The following is an 18,090-nucleotide window of genomic DNA, read 5'->3' as shown; positions in this document are numbered from 1 at the left end:
AACCAGGACATTTCTGGATAGACAAGTTCTTCGTGAGTTTTTCCAATTATTTGAGCACCACAAAGGAAATTCCATGCACCTAAATTATAGAGGGATGGAAGGGATGGTGGAAATCTAATATCCTATAACCTGGGCACTTAAAAGTAAAACTATCTGCAGGGTTAGGGCTGAGTTAAATGTGTCTTTTTGTAATTTGGATGAACTGACCATTTAAAATAAAAATATTGCTTTGTCTTTGTTCCTTTGATGTCCACCTGTAAGCTAACACCTCAATATAAAAGGTGTGGCATTAGTATGTATCTGACAACTTAAATCATTTGCACAGGTTGTTAACCCTGATTAGAGAATTTGTTTTCAGGTAACCTCAGTTAAAGAAAGTTCATGCAAAAAACCATCATGAGAGAGCGAAAAACATTTTTGTATGTTGGCAGGTGCAGACTTATGGGAACAAAAATACAATAGAAATGGGCATCTTATGGAATACTTGAAGTGGTCAACCACACAGCGGCGTGTTGTCGCATTATATTACTGCATGTGAAGGGTCAACTGTGTCCACGTACAGCGTGTAACAGTTTTACTGTTGAAGAGGAATCATAAATTCATACCAGAATTGCTTAATTTTAGACCGGCCTTTTTGGAATATACTGTATAATGACCACAGAATTTATACACGGAAAGTTTAGACAGAATCAGTAAAGGCTGGCTCAAGTGTTATCAGTGCCTTATAATTATTATTAAAGTTGGTAGGATAATTTAAAAAAAAAAAAAATTTCATTACAGGTCATTACTATCATTCTTATACCATATAAGTTATTCTATTATCTCAACGTATTTTGTTTATTTATATTATCTAATATGTATTTATTTAACATAAATTATTTTATATAGTGTCATTACATTATATCCTCATCATATTATGCTAGATTACATTTATAATGCATTCCATAAACTGTATAACTACTATGTCTGTTACTATTTTGTTCCTACCTTCCTCTCTGGTTTTTTTTTATTTGTTAATACTTTATTTCCCCTTCATGGATCAATAAAAGGTTATCTTATCTGCATTCATAAATTTCCAAATGGTGCATTCAAGCCTCTTGCTGCCACCAGCGGGTGACTTTACCACTTTGCCTCAGGAAAGGGAAAATCTGTACGGTGTGACAACAGAGTTTTGTTGTGTCTTAATTATGGTTAGTTACAGTTCATAATTAGCTTTCATACATTTTCTACACAATGTGAGACTTTCAATAGTGTCTAAATATTTATAAATCTTAGAGGGCAGATCGGTGTGTGTTTGTGTGTGCATATGTGAGTGTTGCGTAAGAAAACTACGGGAAATCAACAGACTTTTTCTGCTGCATTTCTAACTTTTTCATGGCAACAGTCATTTTACACGATAAGTTAGTCAGGCTTTGGACTGCTCTCAGTGCAAGACGGGAAGCGTGCATTCTATGAGTATTTCACAAGGGTTGGGGACACCTGAAAAAAAATAACAGTCCTTTTATCATGTTAATCATTCCACAGCCCTTCATATTTATCTTGTGACCTACCAACCAGTGTAGCAACACAAATTACTTCACAGAGTTTAGCAGGATCGAGTCAACACCCTTGTTGCATGGACTTGACAAAAAGAAGACTTCATGAGATTCACAAATGTGATGCAGCTGTTGTATAGACTTCATTAGAACATACAGGTGTTCGAAGTATTTCTTCACAGCTCAGTAAATCAAAAACTCAGGCACTGCTGCTTCAATTAAACGGGACAAAGAAAACAGCCCCCGTGTCAAACATTGAAAGTTTTAAAAATGTTTCCAGTTAACTGTGTGTTCAACAATGCCCTTGGTTTTTCTGTGTTTATAGGAGTGATACAAAAACTCAGTGAGGAAATGCTTGGTGATGAGAAAGGGACGCCAGCTCACAGGATATCTGACTGTAGCCTGAGACCACGTCAGAGTCACCGTGACAACCGCGGGAGAGTAGAGTTTTCCTTTAAAGACTACATGTGTAGAAACTGTAGATTGCTCACTTTAGCACCTGAAATTTTCAAAAGGGTCAGGATAGTTTTAATTTTTATACAAACAAAAATCTATGCAATCAGATTCATTTGAAAGATGTTAAATAATCTTAAAATTCTACACACAATGGCTTTCACTTAAGATGTCTGGGATAATCAAATAAAAAAAGTGATACAAAAGCTCAAAAACAAGAGGCCACCACTCTCCTTAAGGCTAAACATATTGACTTCTCAAATTCAAAAGACACCGTCATTTCAGTCTATCACTGTATCAGTCAGCCGGGATGCCAAAGAAATTCTGCAACATAAACAGCAGATTCCTGAATGCTGCAGCTCAGCAGTGATATGGGGCTTGTGAGAAAAACAAAAAAGACTACGTGTGTAAGAACTAGCAAAGGCAAATAACAAAAGGCACATGAAGATCTCGAAGTCTAACACTTGGGTGCAGTGTCAAAGCATCTTGCTTGTTTTGTAGTACAGTTCATATCAACTTGCACTTCCAATTGCTTGGCTATTAAAATATATATAAAATATATTAAGCAATTCATCATTGGTCGAGTATATTTTGAAATATAAATAATTAGATTCAAGTATTGCAGGTTTAAAGCTACAAAGCATGACCCTAACTGAGTCAACTGAGCACTAGTGCACTACTTTCGCCATAAATCAGACCCACTACTATACTGAAATATCAATAAACAAGGTTTAAGAGACATCTTAATTCTTAAAGCTGCAATAATCAATATTTTTATATAAACAGTGAATAAGATAACTAGGTGCAATGCAAAAGGGGGTCTCCTGTACTTATGAAACTACAGATAATTATCACCGGCCTTTGCCTGGCCTTAAGCTCTACAGAGCATTAATCCATTTTTCAGCTCATTGTTTTGGTTTTCCAAGCAACAAACTCCGTTTTCGTCACCCCTGTTTCCAGTCACAGCAGGCAGCTGTTTTCTACCAAAAAGCTTTGATGGGCTCATTGTGCGCTACCCACCTAATATCAAACAGCAGAAAGACAAAGTTAGCAACTATCTGGTCAACATATTGGAGCATCTAGCAGCTAAAGAACCAGATATATTTCTAAGGGGTTGGTGAAGACCAAAACAGAGCTAAAAGGAGAGTGAATATTGGACATATATTCTCAAGGCTGAAAGAAACACAACTACAAATGAATGCTAATGTTGATCCAGGACTTCTGGATGTGTAAATAAGCAACAGTTTGCTCCATTTTTGCAGTAACAAATTTTTAAGGTGATAATAATAATAATAATTTATTATTATTATTACTGTAATTATTGAATTCATCATAATCATCATTATTATTATTATTATTATTATTATTATTTTACTTAATGCAGCTCTAAATGAAAATATTTTGTTGTCCTGTAGCTGGGTTTTCAGTAATTGAAAGCAAAAGGCTCTACAGCTAATTTTACAATAACCCTATGAGACAAAAGGAGACGACTGTCAGATCAGTGTGGCTCATCCTAAAAAAAAAAAAAACAAAACAAAACCAAAAAAAAGTTTCATTTCTGTCATGACAGTTGAATGTCTCCAATCAAAAACTAATGCAGCTGAGACTCTTAAAAAAAGAACCAAAGCTATTAACCAACATTTGACCTAGGCACAATAAAAGTTCCTAATATTGCTAACCTGAAATACAGAAACTCCAGTGGTGGTTTAAGACAACTGATTGATGGCCAGAAACATTTATCTGCACTATGTGAACATTGCTGCCATTCTGCCTGATATGCTTGGTCAGTTTAACCACACATCTGCATACGCTGAATTGAAACATTATGCATAGTTCACTGCTTCTCTTACACCAACCATGTCACATCTCTCTGAACTGAGGCATCTCTTTAACATACAATCTTCACATAACAAAAAAAAATAAAATACAGATCATGAAGCAATAAATGAGACATAAAATTTGAAGTTTGTTAGCAGAGAAGCAACAAATTATATTTTGCTTGCAGAAGTGTGGATACGTAGAGAAGACAGTTCCACATTAAAGGAAGCAAGACACTGACAGGTCTGTGCCTGGTTCCTTCACTCCTCACTGAAAATCCTCCTGATGTCCAGAGGTAGGCAGACGTCCTCATGTTGTTCAGTCATCACTTTCACTGCCGGATTCACTCAGCTGGAGGTCATTCTCTGCAGCACAAGTAGATGGCAAAATAAACAATGAGTTTTAAAGACTGGTTACATACATCTATTTATAAAATTAATTTAATTTAAATAATTTCAGTCTTTTTTCTTTTTTTTAATATTTCACCAATTATATCTTTGCTTCAGTTTATTGGGTTTTCTTATTTGTGTTCTTTTTTGTTATAGTTTGGTTTGTTTTGTTTTAGGAAACTCTGTAAAGTACTCACTAACTTTAGAAGAAGCAAACAAATACATGTTATTACATGCAGTGAGGGAGCGTCTTTCCCTGATTCCTGTGACACAACCTCCACTCTAGACAATTTTACGTAACAGTGGTTTTATGCTTTAGAGTTAGAAGTTAAAATTAAATAAAAGACATAAATAATGGAGAGTAATGAGCAAGATGAGGAAAAACTTGTTAAAAAAGGGCCTATTCATTACCTCAACCTCAGTAATATAAAATAATGTTGAAGCAGATTATGTAGGAGAAAAAAGTGCAATTTACTGCTTTTATGCCGATCATATCATGTCCCTCTAAACTAAGGCATCACTTTAACATATTTTATTTGAATTTAAAATGATCATTGAGCAATTATTTAGCAAATGTAAAGTTTGTCAGTGTAGAGGACAATATTTTAACCAGTCATATTAACCTCACTTTCATATTTTTAAACATGTTTTGTAGAGTTTCTGGTTGAGTAAGAGTAAAACTATGAAAATGAGTTCCTACTGCTTTCATAACTGTGCGGACACTGTCAAACCCCTGGCTCATCTTTGACTTAGAAGCAACTGGCTGGTATCAACTTACTATGTAAAGACAAGAAAGAAGCTGTTTTACACACTCAAATGGAGCTAAGAGGGCTACTCACTGAGTGTGTTCATTAGTCCTCCACTCTCCTGGTGGCGACTGCTGGTGTTGATGATAGGCATGCTGTGGTTGGCTGGGGCCGAGGGCGGCCTAGAAGTCCGTTCATCTTCTGAGTCACTGCTGCTGGAGCTGTCATCACTGCTGGAGGACGAGGAGCTGTTGGAGTCTGAGGAGCTGTCACTGCTGCTCAGCTGGTCCATGACCTGCGCCTCTGCCATCAGTTCTGTACACAGTGGCATAAGCACAAACAAAGATGAAGAAATATGTGATAATTACCCCCATTTATGGAAAAGAGTGTACATTGAATAAAAATCAAGCAGTCAAACACAATCGCCGATCTAAGATGCCAAAAAATTTCATCCTGACACAAATGCGCAAAAACCCTCGAGAAAAATTAACTGTGCCTGAAACCATATTACCTCTCTCAATGTCGTCCATGGGGGATGGCGGGGATGTTTTCTCCTTGGGAGGAGAACTCTTGGAGCTGGCTGAGGTCTTGTTACTGCTGCTGCTGTTGTTGTTGTTACTCCTCATCTGCTGGCTCAGGCGACTGGTCTGTTGCTCCAGACGAGAATGGATCTTGCTGCTGCCCTCAGCCCTGGGAACACACATGTGCAGTGCAAACAAAAATATGAAGAATGCTTCTATTAAAATGGTGAGAAAAAAAAAACAGTAGTAACATCATTTGTAAGCAGTTTTTCTACCCACCTGGTCTTCTTCACAGCGATGTTGCTGTTGAGTTTTTCTAGTCTGTACTCTCCTGTGTCATGGTTCACAATGAGGATGCACTCTTTCATGTATGGCCTCTTGGATCCCTTGAAGACTGTTACTGGAGCACTTGAACCCTAAAAAAAACACAAGCAACACAGGCAGGGCTATAGCCAGGAATATTTAAACACCGCAGTCATGAGTCTGAGTCTTTTGACCAGACACCAAATATAAGGTCTCAAAACTGTTTAATCATGATGTTTTTTTATTCTATTCTATTTTATCATATTTGTTATTTTATTTATTTCTATCATTCTATTCTCCCTTCCCCTCTTGCCAATGCCCTCATGGGTGGCTTCACAGGCCTTTGTGACGCCTTGTGATAGGGTTATGGCAGGTGTGGAGGTAAGGACCGCCAGGGAGCACCGGCCCCTCCAAGTTTGAATTTAGCTTTCAGGACCTCAGCGTTTCTGGGAGCTGACCTTTGCTTGCTATTTTATTTGAAAAACACTGAAGAAGTCAGTTTTCTTTATGCGACTTTGAACCTACCTGGCCCAGATGTAGGAGAATTTAAATATATTTAAAAAAAAAAAAAGGTACAAAAAAATACTTGAATCACTCTATAAAATATCCACCAACTAGATACCTGTTATCTTGGTGTCAAGTAATTAAACACACAGAAAATGGGCAGGTAGTATTATTACATCATAGAAGTAATGTACAGCTGCTACTAAAATTACTTTCATAATCAGTCAATGTCAAAAATTATTTTTTTTAATAATCAATTGATTGTTCAGTGTATAAAATATCAGTGTAGTGAAAAATTCCCATTATTATTCCCTGAAGCCCATTTTAACATATTCAAATTACTTCAGTTTTATCAGAGCAACAGTCACAAACCCAAATATGTTGAGATCATTGTCAGAGAACACCAGGAAACTAGCAAATACTCACGTTTGAGAAACTTTTACCAGCAAACTTTTGGGGATTTTTGCTTAGAAAAAGACTGTACTGCGATTATTTAATTATCAAAATAGTTTCCATTGATTTTCTGTCAATCAACTAATCATTTCAGCTCTGGAGCACTGCTTGGTTTCTGGTTGCCTGAGGAAGTAATGAAACTGCCATGTATAGTGGCGGTCAAGAGGGGCCCCAACAAAAAAATTTTGGGGCCCTGTAGGAGGTTAATCCGGCCATTACAAACATCCACACATATTCCTTGTGGAGAAAAGCTTTCGGGCATCAAACACTGACCTCTAAATTGGGTAAAGTAATAGTGACTTGCTCTCCTTTGCCAACTTCAAGCTCCCCTTCACATGTTGTATCAATGGAGGCTGGTTTGAAGTCATCTGTGGGGGGGGACAAGAAAATTAAACATACTATACACATTTAAGTATTTACTATATAATACTAAACACAGTACCGCTAATATTTTTGTAATTGTTATACAAACACAGCAGCGGTTGCTGCCTCAGTGCTGCAGTTAACTACCGGTACTGCTAGATGGCGGTAGTGTATACCTTAACGTAGTGCTAACATTCGCTAACATTTTGACAGCTGGGGCATCAATGTTTTGTAATAGTTGAGAGTTAACTAACTTATGGCGACAACAAAGAACATAGAGAACTGTCAACTTACTAAAAAGTGCCAAAAGCAGGCGGATACAAAAGTACTGACGACGCGTCTAAAAACGCTGCCTTCGGATTTTTAGCCATCAAGCTAACTAGCATGCTACTGTTAGCTTCTGGAAAACCCAGACATAACCAACTGATTCAAAATCCCACTTACATCGCACTGTATGGTAGGCACTTTTGGGGTGTTTCTCAAACGTCTCTCCCAGTTTCAGGACATGTTCTTGATTGTCAAAGTTGGAGTAAGCTGTCCCATTCATTCTGAGACTTTCATTAGATTTAAACTTTCTGCTGTTCTGTTTTCTCCGATAACCATGTACGGCAGAGCCCTGACCACCTCATTGGTACCGTTTAGTCCCGCCTCCTCTTCCTTATGATTTGTCAAGCGGACTGCTCCCTTGTCTGATTGGTTCAGCGCCTGTCAATCAAGGTTTTGTAATGACAGGGCAGCTTCAGGGCAAAAGTCAGGTGGTTTCTTGGTACTTTTTCTTAATTTGTCTTTTTGTGACAAATTGTGTTGTGTACTTGTTTTGAGACTGACACGCTATGTCCTATTCTTGGAATAAAATTTTGTTCAAAAAAATCATATATATATATATATAAACACACACACACTATATATATATATATATATATATATATATATATATGTGTGTGTGTGTGTGTGTGTGTGTGTGTGTGTGTATATAGGTTTCTTGGCCAGATCAGAGCCCCATTAACTTCCTCAGGCACCCAGACACAAGCCAGTAATCAGTACTCTAGACCTGAAATGATGACCTGTTTAACCACTGAGTCGAGTGAGAGAAAATTAATTGATGCCAAAAAAGGCAAACCCCCCCCCCCAAAAAAAAAAAAAACGAAAAACAAAAAAAAGCCAAAATTTCACTCTTAGTAGCTTTTCAAGTGGGAATATTTACTAGTTTAGCCAGTTTTCTATTATAGTAAATTAAATATGTTTATATTTTTGACTGTTGGTAACAAAAAAAGGCAATCTGAATATGATGGAAATAATTATCTAATGTATTGATAAATAGTTGTTGGTTGCACCCTTACAGAACTTCTATGATAGAATAATATTACTTTACCTGCAGTTCTCAGTGTGTTAACAACTTTATACTAAGAACATATGGAAGCAATTTGGTAAAATGCAACTTAACAACAGATGAGCTCAATATAAACTAAAACAATTAAGGTCTTGACAGCAGAAAAAAAAGGGACATAAAATAGATGATGGAGAACCTGTCATAGCTCATATTGTACTTCAGTGGGGATTTTCTTACAATTTTAAAAATGAATAAACTTCTGTCAACCCAAATAATATGGAGTAATCCTGGCTTTGTGGGCCACAGGGGGTCTGGTGTTGCCCACTTTGCCTGAATGGTAATCCAGCCTCTGCTGTAATCAGTATTTTACGACCTGTGCTGTTCAATGGGAGGAGTTGTGCTATAAAACCACTTGATGTTATTGATTTAAACTGATCCCGACTTTTTGTATATTTACCCGAAAGAATAAACGTCAATTGAAATACAGCATGGATTGTTGCACAATGATACATAATGTTAGCCAGACTCAATCAAATGTGAACAAGTATGGATGCTAAATGGAATTTATCATAATTACTTCAGAGTGATGTGTGGGATATATGCAGTTTTCCATCACTGAAGGGGGGCATGCCAGAAGAAGTTTGAGAACAAAGTAAGCGTTATTTCTCCTGTCAATCAATGAACATATTACTTTTTATATAAACTTATAGACTGAAATCAAAATTAATATCAGTGTCCAGAGCAAATGTTAGAATCTCAAGCCAGAAGCCCCAGCACCGACAAACCGCCTTATACACTAAGTTAGCAGCATCACTGGCCTGAGCTGTACACCTCTTTACTTAATTAGCTGCAACAGCCCAAACACACTGCGGAGTTCCTGACGGTCTGGCAACGGGAGACTAATGAACCGCTGCAGTAACACGACTGACTGCAGTCCCAAGCTCCACAGGCTTGCAGGGGCTCTGAGCTCCATGAGCCTTGTGGCAGTGAAAATAATCTCTCTTCCTTTCTTTAAACTGTTAATGATTCCTAAGCCTTAAATTCCTGCCCTGTCTGCACTTTACTGAGGCCATATGCTCTGCTGCCTTCAAACATTAAAGGATCAACATCTAAGACAAGAGGAATGTCGAGATTACGCAAGCGTATAATCACAGGTTTCACAACATGGTCCTCCTGCCTCCTGTCCACTTACACCACATGAGGTGACGGTGGGCGTGTGCATGTGTGCAGGTGGGCAGGAGGTGCGGTAGTCCGGTATTGGAGAAATGCGGTCTGGGAGATGCTGGGAGTGACCTGAAATAGACAAGAACAATAGAGAGGAAAGAGTGGTATTGACTAGACAGTGGGGTTCTAAATTAGCCAGCGCTGTATCCTTTGTCCTCTAGGTTATAGGGTAAGAATCAGAGTAAAGGTCATCAGCTGCAAGAAAATTCAGAGTATAAAGGTGTAGGAATGGTCTCAGAAGGGGACAGCAGAGGTTAGTGAAACATCAAGAGATTATTTTGGGCATTCTTTGTGATTTCAGCTCCTTGATTTTCCATTTTTTTTTGTGTGTGCGTGTCATTAGAATTCAATTTCGACACCAGTGAAACGCCAGCGCCATGTTTGATAAAAAGACCAAGGTGGGCTGCCAAAGGACAGGAATCCTGTTTCACTGTGTCTACATCCCATCTGAGAAGGAACCTGCAGGGGTCTGTTTCCATGGGTGGAGGTAAACACTGGCTGGCCTCCGGTGATATCGGTTACCGTGGGGGTTGCCCTTGGATCGTGGGAGGTGAGGTTTACTGTTTCCAAGCGACTATCCGCAAATTCACAATACTGCGGTCGAGCCACAATAGAGAGCTCCCAGGTTATAAGCCGTGGTGACGGAGATGACAGCCCCAGTCTGTGGGTGGGGTGTGGGGGGGTACATAGTCAACCAAAGCAAAACGAAGCTGCTTGCAAGTTTGAAATTTTCAACCTTGTTGAAAAATGTCAATTTATATGCCTATAATGTTAGAGATTGCAGAGTGATCTATGATATTTCAGACCATAACATATGCTATATAGTCTTTATGTGATAGGTAGATTAAGATGATCTACCTACCTAAAGTAGGCAGATTCACATTTTTCAAGTCAGTTTTAAAACACTAGTCAGTGACCCCTCCCAATGCACGGTTGGGGACAAAGTCCAAAGTTCTTTTTCTGTGCAAAAAGGAATTTAAATGTTTGCCTGAATCCCCCTCTATCTGTATCCCCCATCGCTTTCATTGATAGCGCATTGGGAAGAAACCTCTTGAGCAGGAGGAATGATTACAGCAAGAAGGAAACAGTTTCCGTGTTCATATGGGCACCTGACTATTGTTTTAAAACAGACTTGAAAAACGGTGAAATAGGAAACGTGATAAAATAACCCTCTTGGTCAAAACCTTTACTTTTAATTTATTGTTTTTGTATTTGGACACACTTTAAAAAAAACACATTATAATCATCTTGACTGAATATTATTCATGCTCTTTTTGGTTGTGTAAGTTGTCTTAGCCTCTTTCTGTTGTTTGTATTGTTTTTATTGTTGTAACAATGTTTTAATGCTGCATTCTTGGCCAGATCTCTCTCGATAATGATCTTTCTAATCTCAATAAAACTTGAGTCTGGTTAAATAAAAGAAGAGAAAGAAAAGATGTTAGGCCCTTTAATGGTTGCATATTTAGTAGAAAGACGATTTTTGTGCAAATGTTGGAGTAAGGAAAGATCTATGTAACATATTCAGCTGTTTTTAAGTGCTCTGGGGCAACTCTAAGACGAGAATCAAGTCTTTGAATACTCGTCTCAAGTCAAGTCTAAAATGGACAAAGACAAGGTCCAGTCAAATCGTCAGTCTTCGTGGTGCAAGTTGGCTGAAAGTCTTTCAGGTCTCTGACAGTTTACTTTATTCTTACTGTTCAGGAACTTACCATGTTAGAGCTTGAGACTTGAGTGTTTTTTACTTTCAAGCCTCGAGTACGTGAAGTCGTCATGGCCCTGACTTAAACCTGACTTCAGTGCAGGTCTCAAGTCTACAGCTCTACCTCTGCGGTGTAAAATTTTGAGGTCGAGGGCTTTGCGGTGATGCCGCCTTAGACTGCAGCCCAGTGACGTGCTTAATATTTTGTTTTTATTTTCACCTTACAGTAATGCAGTACAGTAAAGCATCACAAATATCAGCCCTGAGATGAATAAAGTAGAAGCACCTCCTTTAAAAAAAAAGATCCGTTTCACAAAGGTAGGATTTGTTAAGGGAGTGCTGAATTGAACTGCATTATAGCATGTAAAGTTTTCTCGTAACTATCATTATCAGTACACTCTATATTCGATGTAAACTAGAGTTAAACATTATGGTTCTACTTTCAGTCTCAGCTTTTATCTTATCATCTATTTTTGGCTCTCCGTTGTATTTTGTTTCTTCCCTACCTCTTTTGTTTCTTGACTTATGTGGTTTCCCCCTTGTTGTCACTAAAAAAAAAGGTCTATATCTATTCAAATTGTACAGAGGTTACGAGTTAGTGTATGAGGGCAAGAAGCAGGCAGCTGTCAGAGCACAGAAAACATCAGGGTCAGATTTGACTCATACTGAAGGATGGATGGCGAACAGCACCAGCAGAGAACCGGGGTGGGGGGACATATGGGCTGAGAGTAGCCACAGCCGGCTTTTTTCATCTGGACCAATCAGGAACAGCGTGAGAGCGTTGGTCCCATGTCTGGTGCTGGCTTCACTTGCTGTCGGAAATATTAAAGTCACAATATAAACGTCCCGTGAGCGACCCACTAGAGGGCAAAAAATGGTTTGGATCCCTACAAGTCACTCCCCCACCCAATTTTATCTGTCAGTATTAAAAAAAAAAAAAAAAAAAAAAAAAAAAACCCCAGCACCTAACCACCAGTGCACATTGTTCAAATTGAGACACATACAACATGGGAGGTGCCCTTTCATTTGTTTCGGGGCCTAAACATTTCACCTTTATGAGCAATAATGTGATAGTAGGCCACGGTGCCAATGCATGTAAACACAATCCTTTATGGTCTTGGGTTACGGGTTGGTAAAAAAGATTGATTTTAAATTTATAAAACAGCAAAAAAAACGCAGATTGGCAGCTTGAGGGGCACACATAATCCCAACATGTTTAATTATGTTAGATTTTGTCACAGGAGCTCCCTGACAACATTTATAAGCCGTTTCATCTCTTGTTTTTTGGGCAAGGTTCATTTCTTGTTTTGTTGACTAACTGCTTTGCCAATCAAAAAATAGACTAATAACCCCTAAATGACAAAAACAAAGCTTTCTATCTTTCTTTTTTTCTTTGTTTAATTGCTAGCGTTTAAATCACACCACTGCAGCTTTATTATCAGGCTATGAGGTGAAGAAAGTAGACGTATTCCGTTGATCCAGAGTTAAAACTGCGATTGTTGATTTAACGAGCAGGACGTGAAAGCAGCACAGTTCCCAAGGAGAAACCCGCAAAGGAAAGAGGTCGTGTATCCGGGATCCTCCGGTAAAATCCCTCAAAACAGCACGAGGGCAGGACGGACAGTAGACCAACGACCGACCAGCGCGTGGCTCTAATGGAAGTGCCGATACCGTCCAGACTGCGCGGATCCCGGTCTGTCACTCAGTTCAGGTCCCTCAATCTGCGGAGCTGCCGGGGTTCAACCTGCCGTCTGAATCTGGAACGGGACTTCTTCTGTCTGATGTGATGGAGGTGAAAGCGTCCTGAAAGTAACCCTGAGTGAGTAGCCTACACGACAACGAATGACACAAATTATATACATATACACACACACACATATGTATATATATATATATATATATATATATATATATATATATATATATATGTGTATATATATATATGTATATGTGTATATATATATATGTATATGTGTATATATATACATATATATACGTATATATATACATATATATACGTATATATATATATATATATATATATATATATATATATATATATATATGTATATATATGTGTATATGTATATGTGTGAGTGTGTGTGTATTTATATGTATATACATGTATTTTTTTTTTCTAAAGTCAGAAGGCAGATTACTGACTAATGCCTGATTGATAAAGCCAGTGGCCTGTTTTTGCTTCACCAGCCAATGTTGCAATTCACCTGAAGTATTCCTGTGGGGATCTGTGTGTGTTTGTGGTCCTCAGCTGGTTTCCCCCCAAATTTCTATAGCACATAGTCTTTATTCATAGGCTACATGTATCTGTATTAGGCTACTTTCCTTTCCCACTTCCACATAGTTTTCTACAATATATTTGTACGTTATCATACGAGCAACCCGTCATAGTTTTATTTTATGTTTTTGCTCCTGATATTTTGAGTAACTGAAAACAAACAGGGAATTTGTGTGGTCTTAATTAGAGCTGCAAATATCATTGCTAGAATAATTTATTTATACAATCTTTATAGAATTAATTAATCCATTTATCTAACTTGTGGCGGGATTATTCTGTCAACCTAAAACAATTAACATGTGCAGTAATATGACATGGGGGAAAGCAAATTGGCTTGTGTGAGAAACTTTGACTAGTAAATATTTGGTATTTTAGTCTTTATAAAGGACTTAAATGGTCCAAATCTCCCTTGATTCAATTTATTTGATCAACTAATCAAATAATTGACTAATGCAAATTAGATCTACTCTCAATTGTTTGGTTTCTGCCGTGCAAAGCTCAGCTTGCACCACAAATGATGGTCTGACTCCTGCACTAAAGAACTTAACGTCATTACCTGAATCAAATGAGGGAAACAGCTGCCAGGCTGACCTCTCCTCACCTTTGGGAATTGTCTCGACAGCCTGAACACTGTCCTCGGTGTACAGTCCAAGACTTTCATACGCAGGACTATAGCTGTGGCGTGGGTAGGTTTTTTTAATGTCCAGCAATCACAAACAGGTGTAGGTGAATTTGTTTAGGTGAAACCCCGCTGAGGGCATTTCTGTTGCTCCGTATGATTTTGCGCCCAGGATGAGAGAGTGGAAAACCGTGTAGCACTGGAAAGATGACTGTCGTCTTTACTTTCTGTTCCCTCTGTGCGATGCCATTTAATAAATGAAACAGTAAAGCAATGCAGTTACTCCTGCAGTCCCTGGAGTCTTTCAGGTACTCCCGGGAGTCCTTTACACTGCAACACTGTGGGGATGACTGGGCCTCAGCAAGCAGGTGCATCCAAGCCATGACTGGAGGGGAAAGCTGGGCTGCCCTCCAGCTTGTTATCAGATAATGTTAATTAATACAGTAAAACTGTATTATTTGAAGTAGCAGCAGTTTTTTTTTGTTGTTATTTTTGTTTTTCTAGGAATGGAAAATACTGCATAAGGGACCTCAGGCTTGCTACACATAAATAGTTGATGAAAACTGACTTAGTTGGAGTGTTTTTCCCCTCAGATGACTGACTAGTCACATGACTGGAGAAGCATTTGAATTGTCATGGGTGCTCTCACAAAGGCACGGGACACGCATCAGTGCAACCTGAAACGTGTTAGTGCTTCGCTTGTGTAATGTTTGAGTTGTGCGGTTTTAAACAGAAATGATTGGCTCATTAGGATGAACCAAATTCTTCTAACACTAATTGTGAATGTCTTTTCCGTCTTCTTCTCCATCACGTGTGCAGGAATTTAACCAACCCTTAACTCTACGCTTCACTCTAAACGGTGTGTGTATTAGCAAACTAGCATTAGCTTTGTCAGTTGGTTCAGTTTAAGAGTTATGAGGTGTAAATGATTAGCAACAACCAATCTCTATTTAAAAACTAGTTTGTGTGGTGCGACAAGTTTTAATTTTATGATGCATTAATCTCCACTTGGTAAACACTCATGTACGTTATCCCTAGGCTAAGTTGAAACTGCGTAGGATCAAACACAGAGCACATGGCGTAGCCTACACAAGTAGCCTACGCCGCCAAAATGCTAGTTGGCGGTGGGGTTTCTACGTCCCTGTGTGTGTGTGTGTGTGTGTGTGTGTGTGTGTGTGTGTGTGTGTGTTTCAAACGACGGCGACTGAAACCGAGCGGATCATGTTGGAGTTGGAGCTGATAAATGTCGGACAACTGTTACTTTTACTGACATTACTGCAACACGGAGAAAGAGAGAAGACGTCAGAGGAGATGGTGTGTACGACCATTGAACTGACTGAGTTGGAAGGCCGCCGAGAGACATGGACGAGACAAGCTACCAAGCGGACCAATCACCGTTGTCGCTGTCTGCGTCGCCGGAAAGATTCTAGGGAGGTTGTCGTCAGGCTGCGGCCCGGGCTACAGCGTAGGATACGCGGCAATGCCGCACCTATGGCGTCGATTCAACACAGAAGTGTAAACCAGGGATTAAGAGCAGTTGGTGCAACCGGCTGCTGAGGAGGAGTTTACATTTTACCAATACATACAATTTACACACAGTAAGCCTATTTTTATATTTCTTGGATTAAATTTGACTATTAAATAACAAAATTAAATTAAATTAAATTAAATTAAATTTTTAATTAAATTAAATTAAACAAATTAAATTAGATTATTAAATAAGTAAAGTATTCCTTAACCTGAGTAATGTAGAATTATATTCCTGGCAATGCATTTCTAAAATCCAAGCTACAGCCCTGATTTACTATCTAGTAGAAAGACATAATGCATGTCTGATGTTTGCAGAAGTATTTCCCAGCTCGCCCTCAGGGCCTTTTCCTTTCACTTCGTTAGTGAACGTGACAGACAGAATAATGTTTAACTCAGCGAGAGACCCCACACCTTAGAATCTCCTCCACAGAGTGTTGCTCTGTCGCCTCCTAACTGAGCTCTACGTGGATTTAATCAGCGAGGTGATGTGATAAAAGGTCAAGCAGCGGACCTGCAGACTCTTACGGCTTCCTGCTAGCTACACCCACACACACACGCACACACGCACAGCTAAACAGGAGTCAATATGACTAGATTTAATGAGACAGGTTGATCTGTCAGGCTAATCGGTAGAAATGCATGGCTCGTATACTAAGGGCTGCGGGGCCCTCCAGTGCTAACGTGTACACTTGTGACAGGTATCGTTATGCACTGGTTTGGTTTTGGAGCATGACCAGCTTGGCTGGACAGGATATAATTACCGTCCATTAACTTATTGGCAGTTCAGCTGTTTTTTTTTTTAGTCTATTGACTTCCAATTACTTAGATTCTAAGCAATAGTCATTACTGTGGTCTTTAAAGGATTAAGGCTAAATGTTATAAACTGCTTTTGCACAGTATACAAATGACTAGAAAATGACACTGCTTTTTATGAATACAGTGTAGATTTAAATATGATTACTGTTCAGTGGATGTCTTTGAATGTCTGTACTGCTGATATCAATAATGTAACACGTCAGGATTTTAGTGTATATCCTTGCTAGGCACTGTCCAACAAACTAATCATAAAACACAGATAACAGTAATAATCTGTCACAGTGCTGTGTTGTTGGGTCAAAATCAGAAAATGCTCTCTAGGACAAACAACGTCTGTCTGATTTGTATCTTGCATTTTGAGCTGAGTCTCTTCAGGCTGATAAATCAGAGTTGAAGTATAGTAGCCTATTCTGATGATCATATGTCCAAATTAGCGATTTCATGCAAGTAACAAAATTATTTTTTGTTTTTAACGTTGGGGCATAGGTCATTGTACTGAACATCAGTTTGATTATTTCACATGATTTTGCATACATTTGCCATTTTGCCATATTGGTTAGCAATACCGGAGAGATATATTCTTATTTATTTGACAAAACATTCTTAACTCAAGGTCTACTCCTAGCTTTTCCTGGAGCCTTCAACTGCATCTCATGGTCTTCCTTAGTGGACGGATTATGCTGAGTTATCTCCATCAGGAAAAAAAACTAATGGACCTTGAGTTCAGATTTTTTTTTGTCAAACTGCCCAAAATTAAGTATGAACTTTAACGCTCAGCATCGTTACTATTTTTGATATTGTTTTCAACCAGGGTGGCATGATGGTGGGTGAATCTGAGTGTGAATGGTTACCTGCGTCAGCCCTATGATAGACTGGCAATCTGTTCAGGATGTACGCTAGCTCTCTCTCACCCATTTGGAGGTCGGATAGGCTTCAGGTCCCATGACCTTCCGCAGGATAAGCAGGTATACTGTAGATATTGGATGGATGATTTCATCCATATCGCCCAGCCCCATCTTGCAACAGTTCCGGCAGTTTTTGTTGATTTTCTGAGGGTGCAAATTTCTTCATTTTTCTTATTTCTTTTTTTGTAGTTGTTGTTAAATGCAGAGAAATGGACATTTTTAAAAGAGTAAAAAGCAGAATAGAGTCTAGAAAAATGTACCCTCTACTTTGCTGTTTTGCTGACCTCAGCCAAAAGAAACTCAGCCTTGATGAGAGGAATGTCTCCTTGATTCAAGAGTGCAATGATTACAGTTTCATAAAAAAAACAAACTGAGGAAAATTTCCAAAAATCTGGCCCAAATGATGCACTGACAAAGATGTCGCTGATGTCAAGGTTGCTGATGGCATCTCATTTGGTGATTAATATTTTGAAAATTGAGGCAAAAACAGTGAAATCTGATAAATAATGATGATGACGGGAGTGTGTTTGAGGCAGCCAAACATCGTCGAACCTCATTCACTGAATCCTGTTGTCCCCCGAGAACC

At 38.7% G+C, this 18,090-nt stretch overlaps 1 protein-coding gene across 1 annotated transcript; it reads right to left on the bottom strand.

The window, feature by feature from the left end:
- Positions 1 to 3,621: 3,621 nt before the first annotated feature.
- Positions 3,622 to 7,730, bottom strand: eaf2 (ELL associated factor 2). The gene is made up of 6 exons (XM_040149403.1): positions 7,530 to 7,730; positions 6,996 to 7,090; positions 5,742 to 5,878; positions 5,453 to 5,631; positions 5,035 to 5,256; positions 3,622 to 4,171 (listed from the first exon to the last, which is right to left on the bottom strand). The coding sequence occupies exons 1-6, from the start codon at positions 7,630 to 7,632 to the stop codon at positions 4,125 to 4,127; spliced, it is 783 nt and encodes a 260-aa protein (XP_040005337.1). The 5' UTR covers positions 7,633 to 7,730; the 3' UTR covers positions 3,622 to 4,124.
- Between the last annotated feature and the right edge of the window lie 10,360 nt (positions 7,731 to 18,090).

Source organism: Xiphias gladius, chromosome 16 (assembly GCF_016859285.1).
Source record: "Xiphias gladius isolate SHS-SW01 ecotype Sanya breed wild chromosome 16, ASM1685928v1, whole genome shotgun sequence".
Classification (NCBI taxonomy): Eukaryota; Metazoa; Chordata; class Actinopteri; order Istiophoriformes; family Xiphiidae; genus Xiphias; species Xiphias gladius.
The sequence above is the reverse complement of the archived record's forward strand: the minus strand, read 5'-3'. Positions and strand labels throughout refer to the sequence as shown.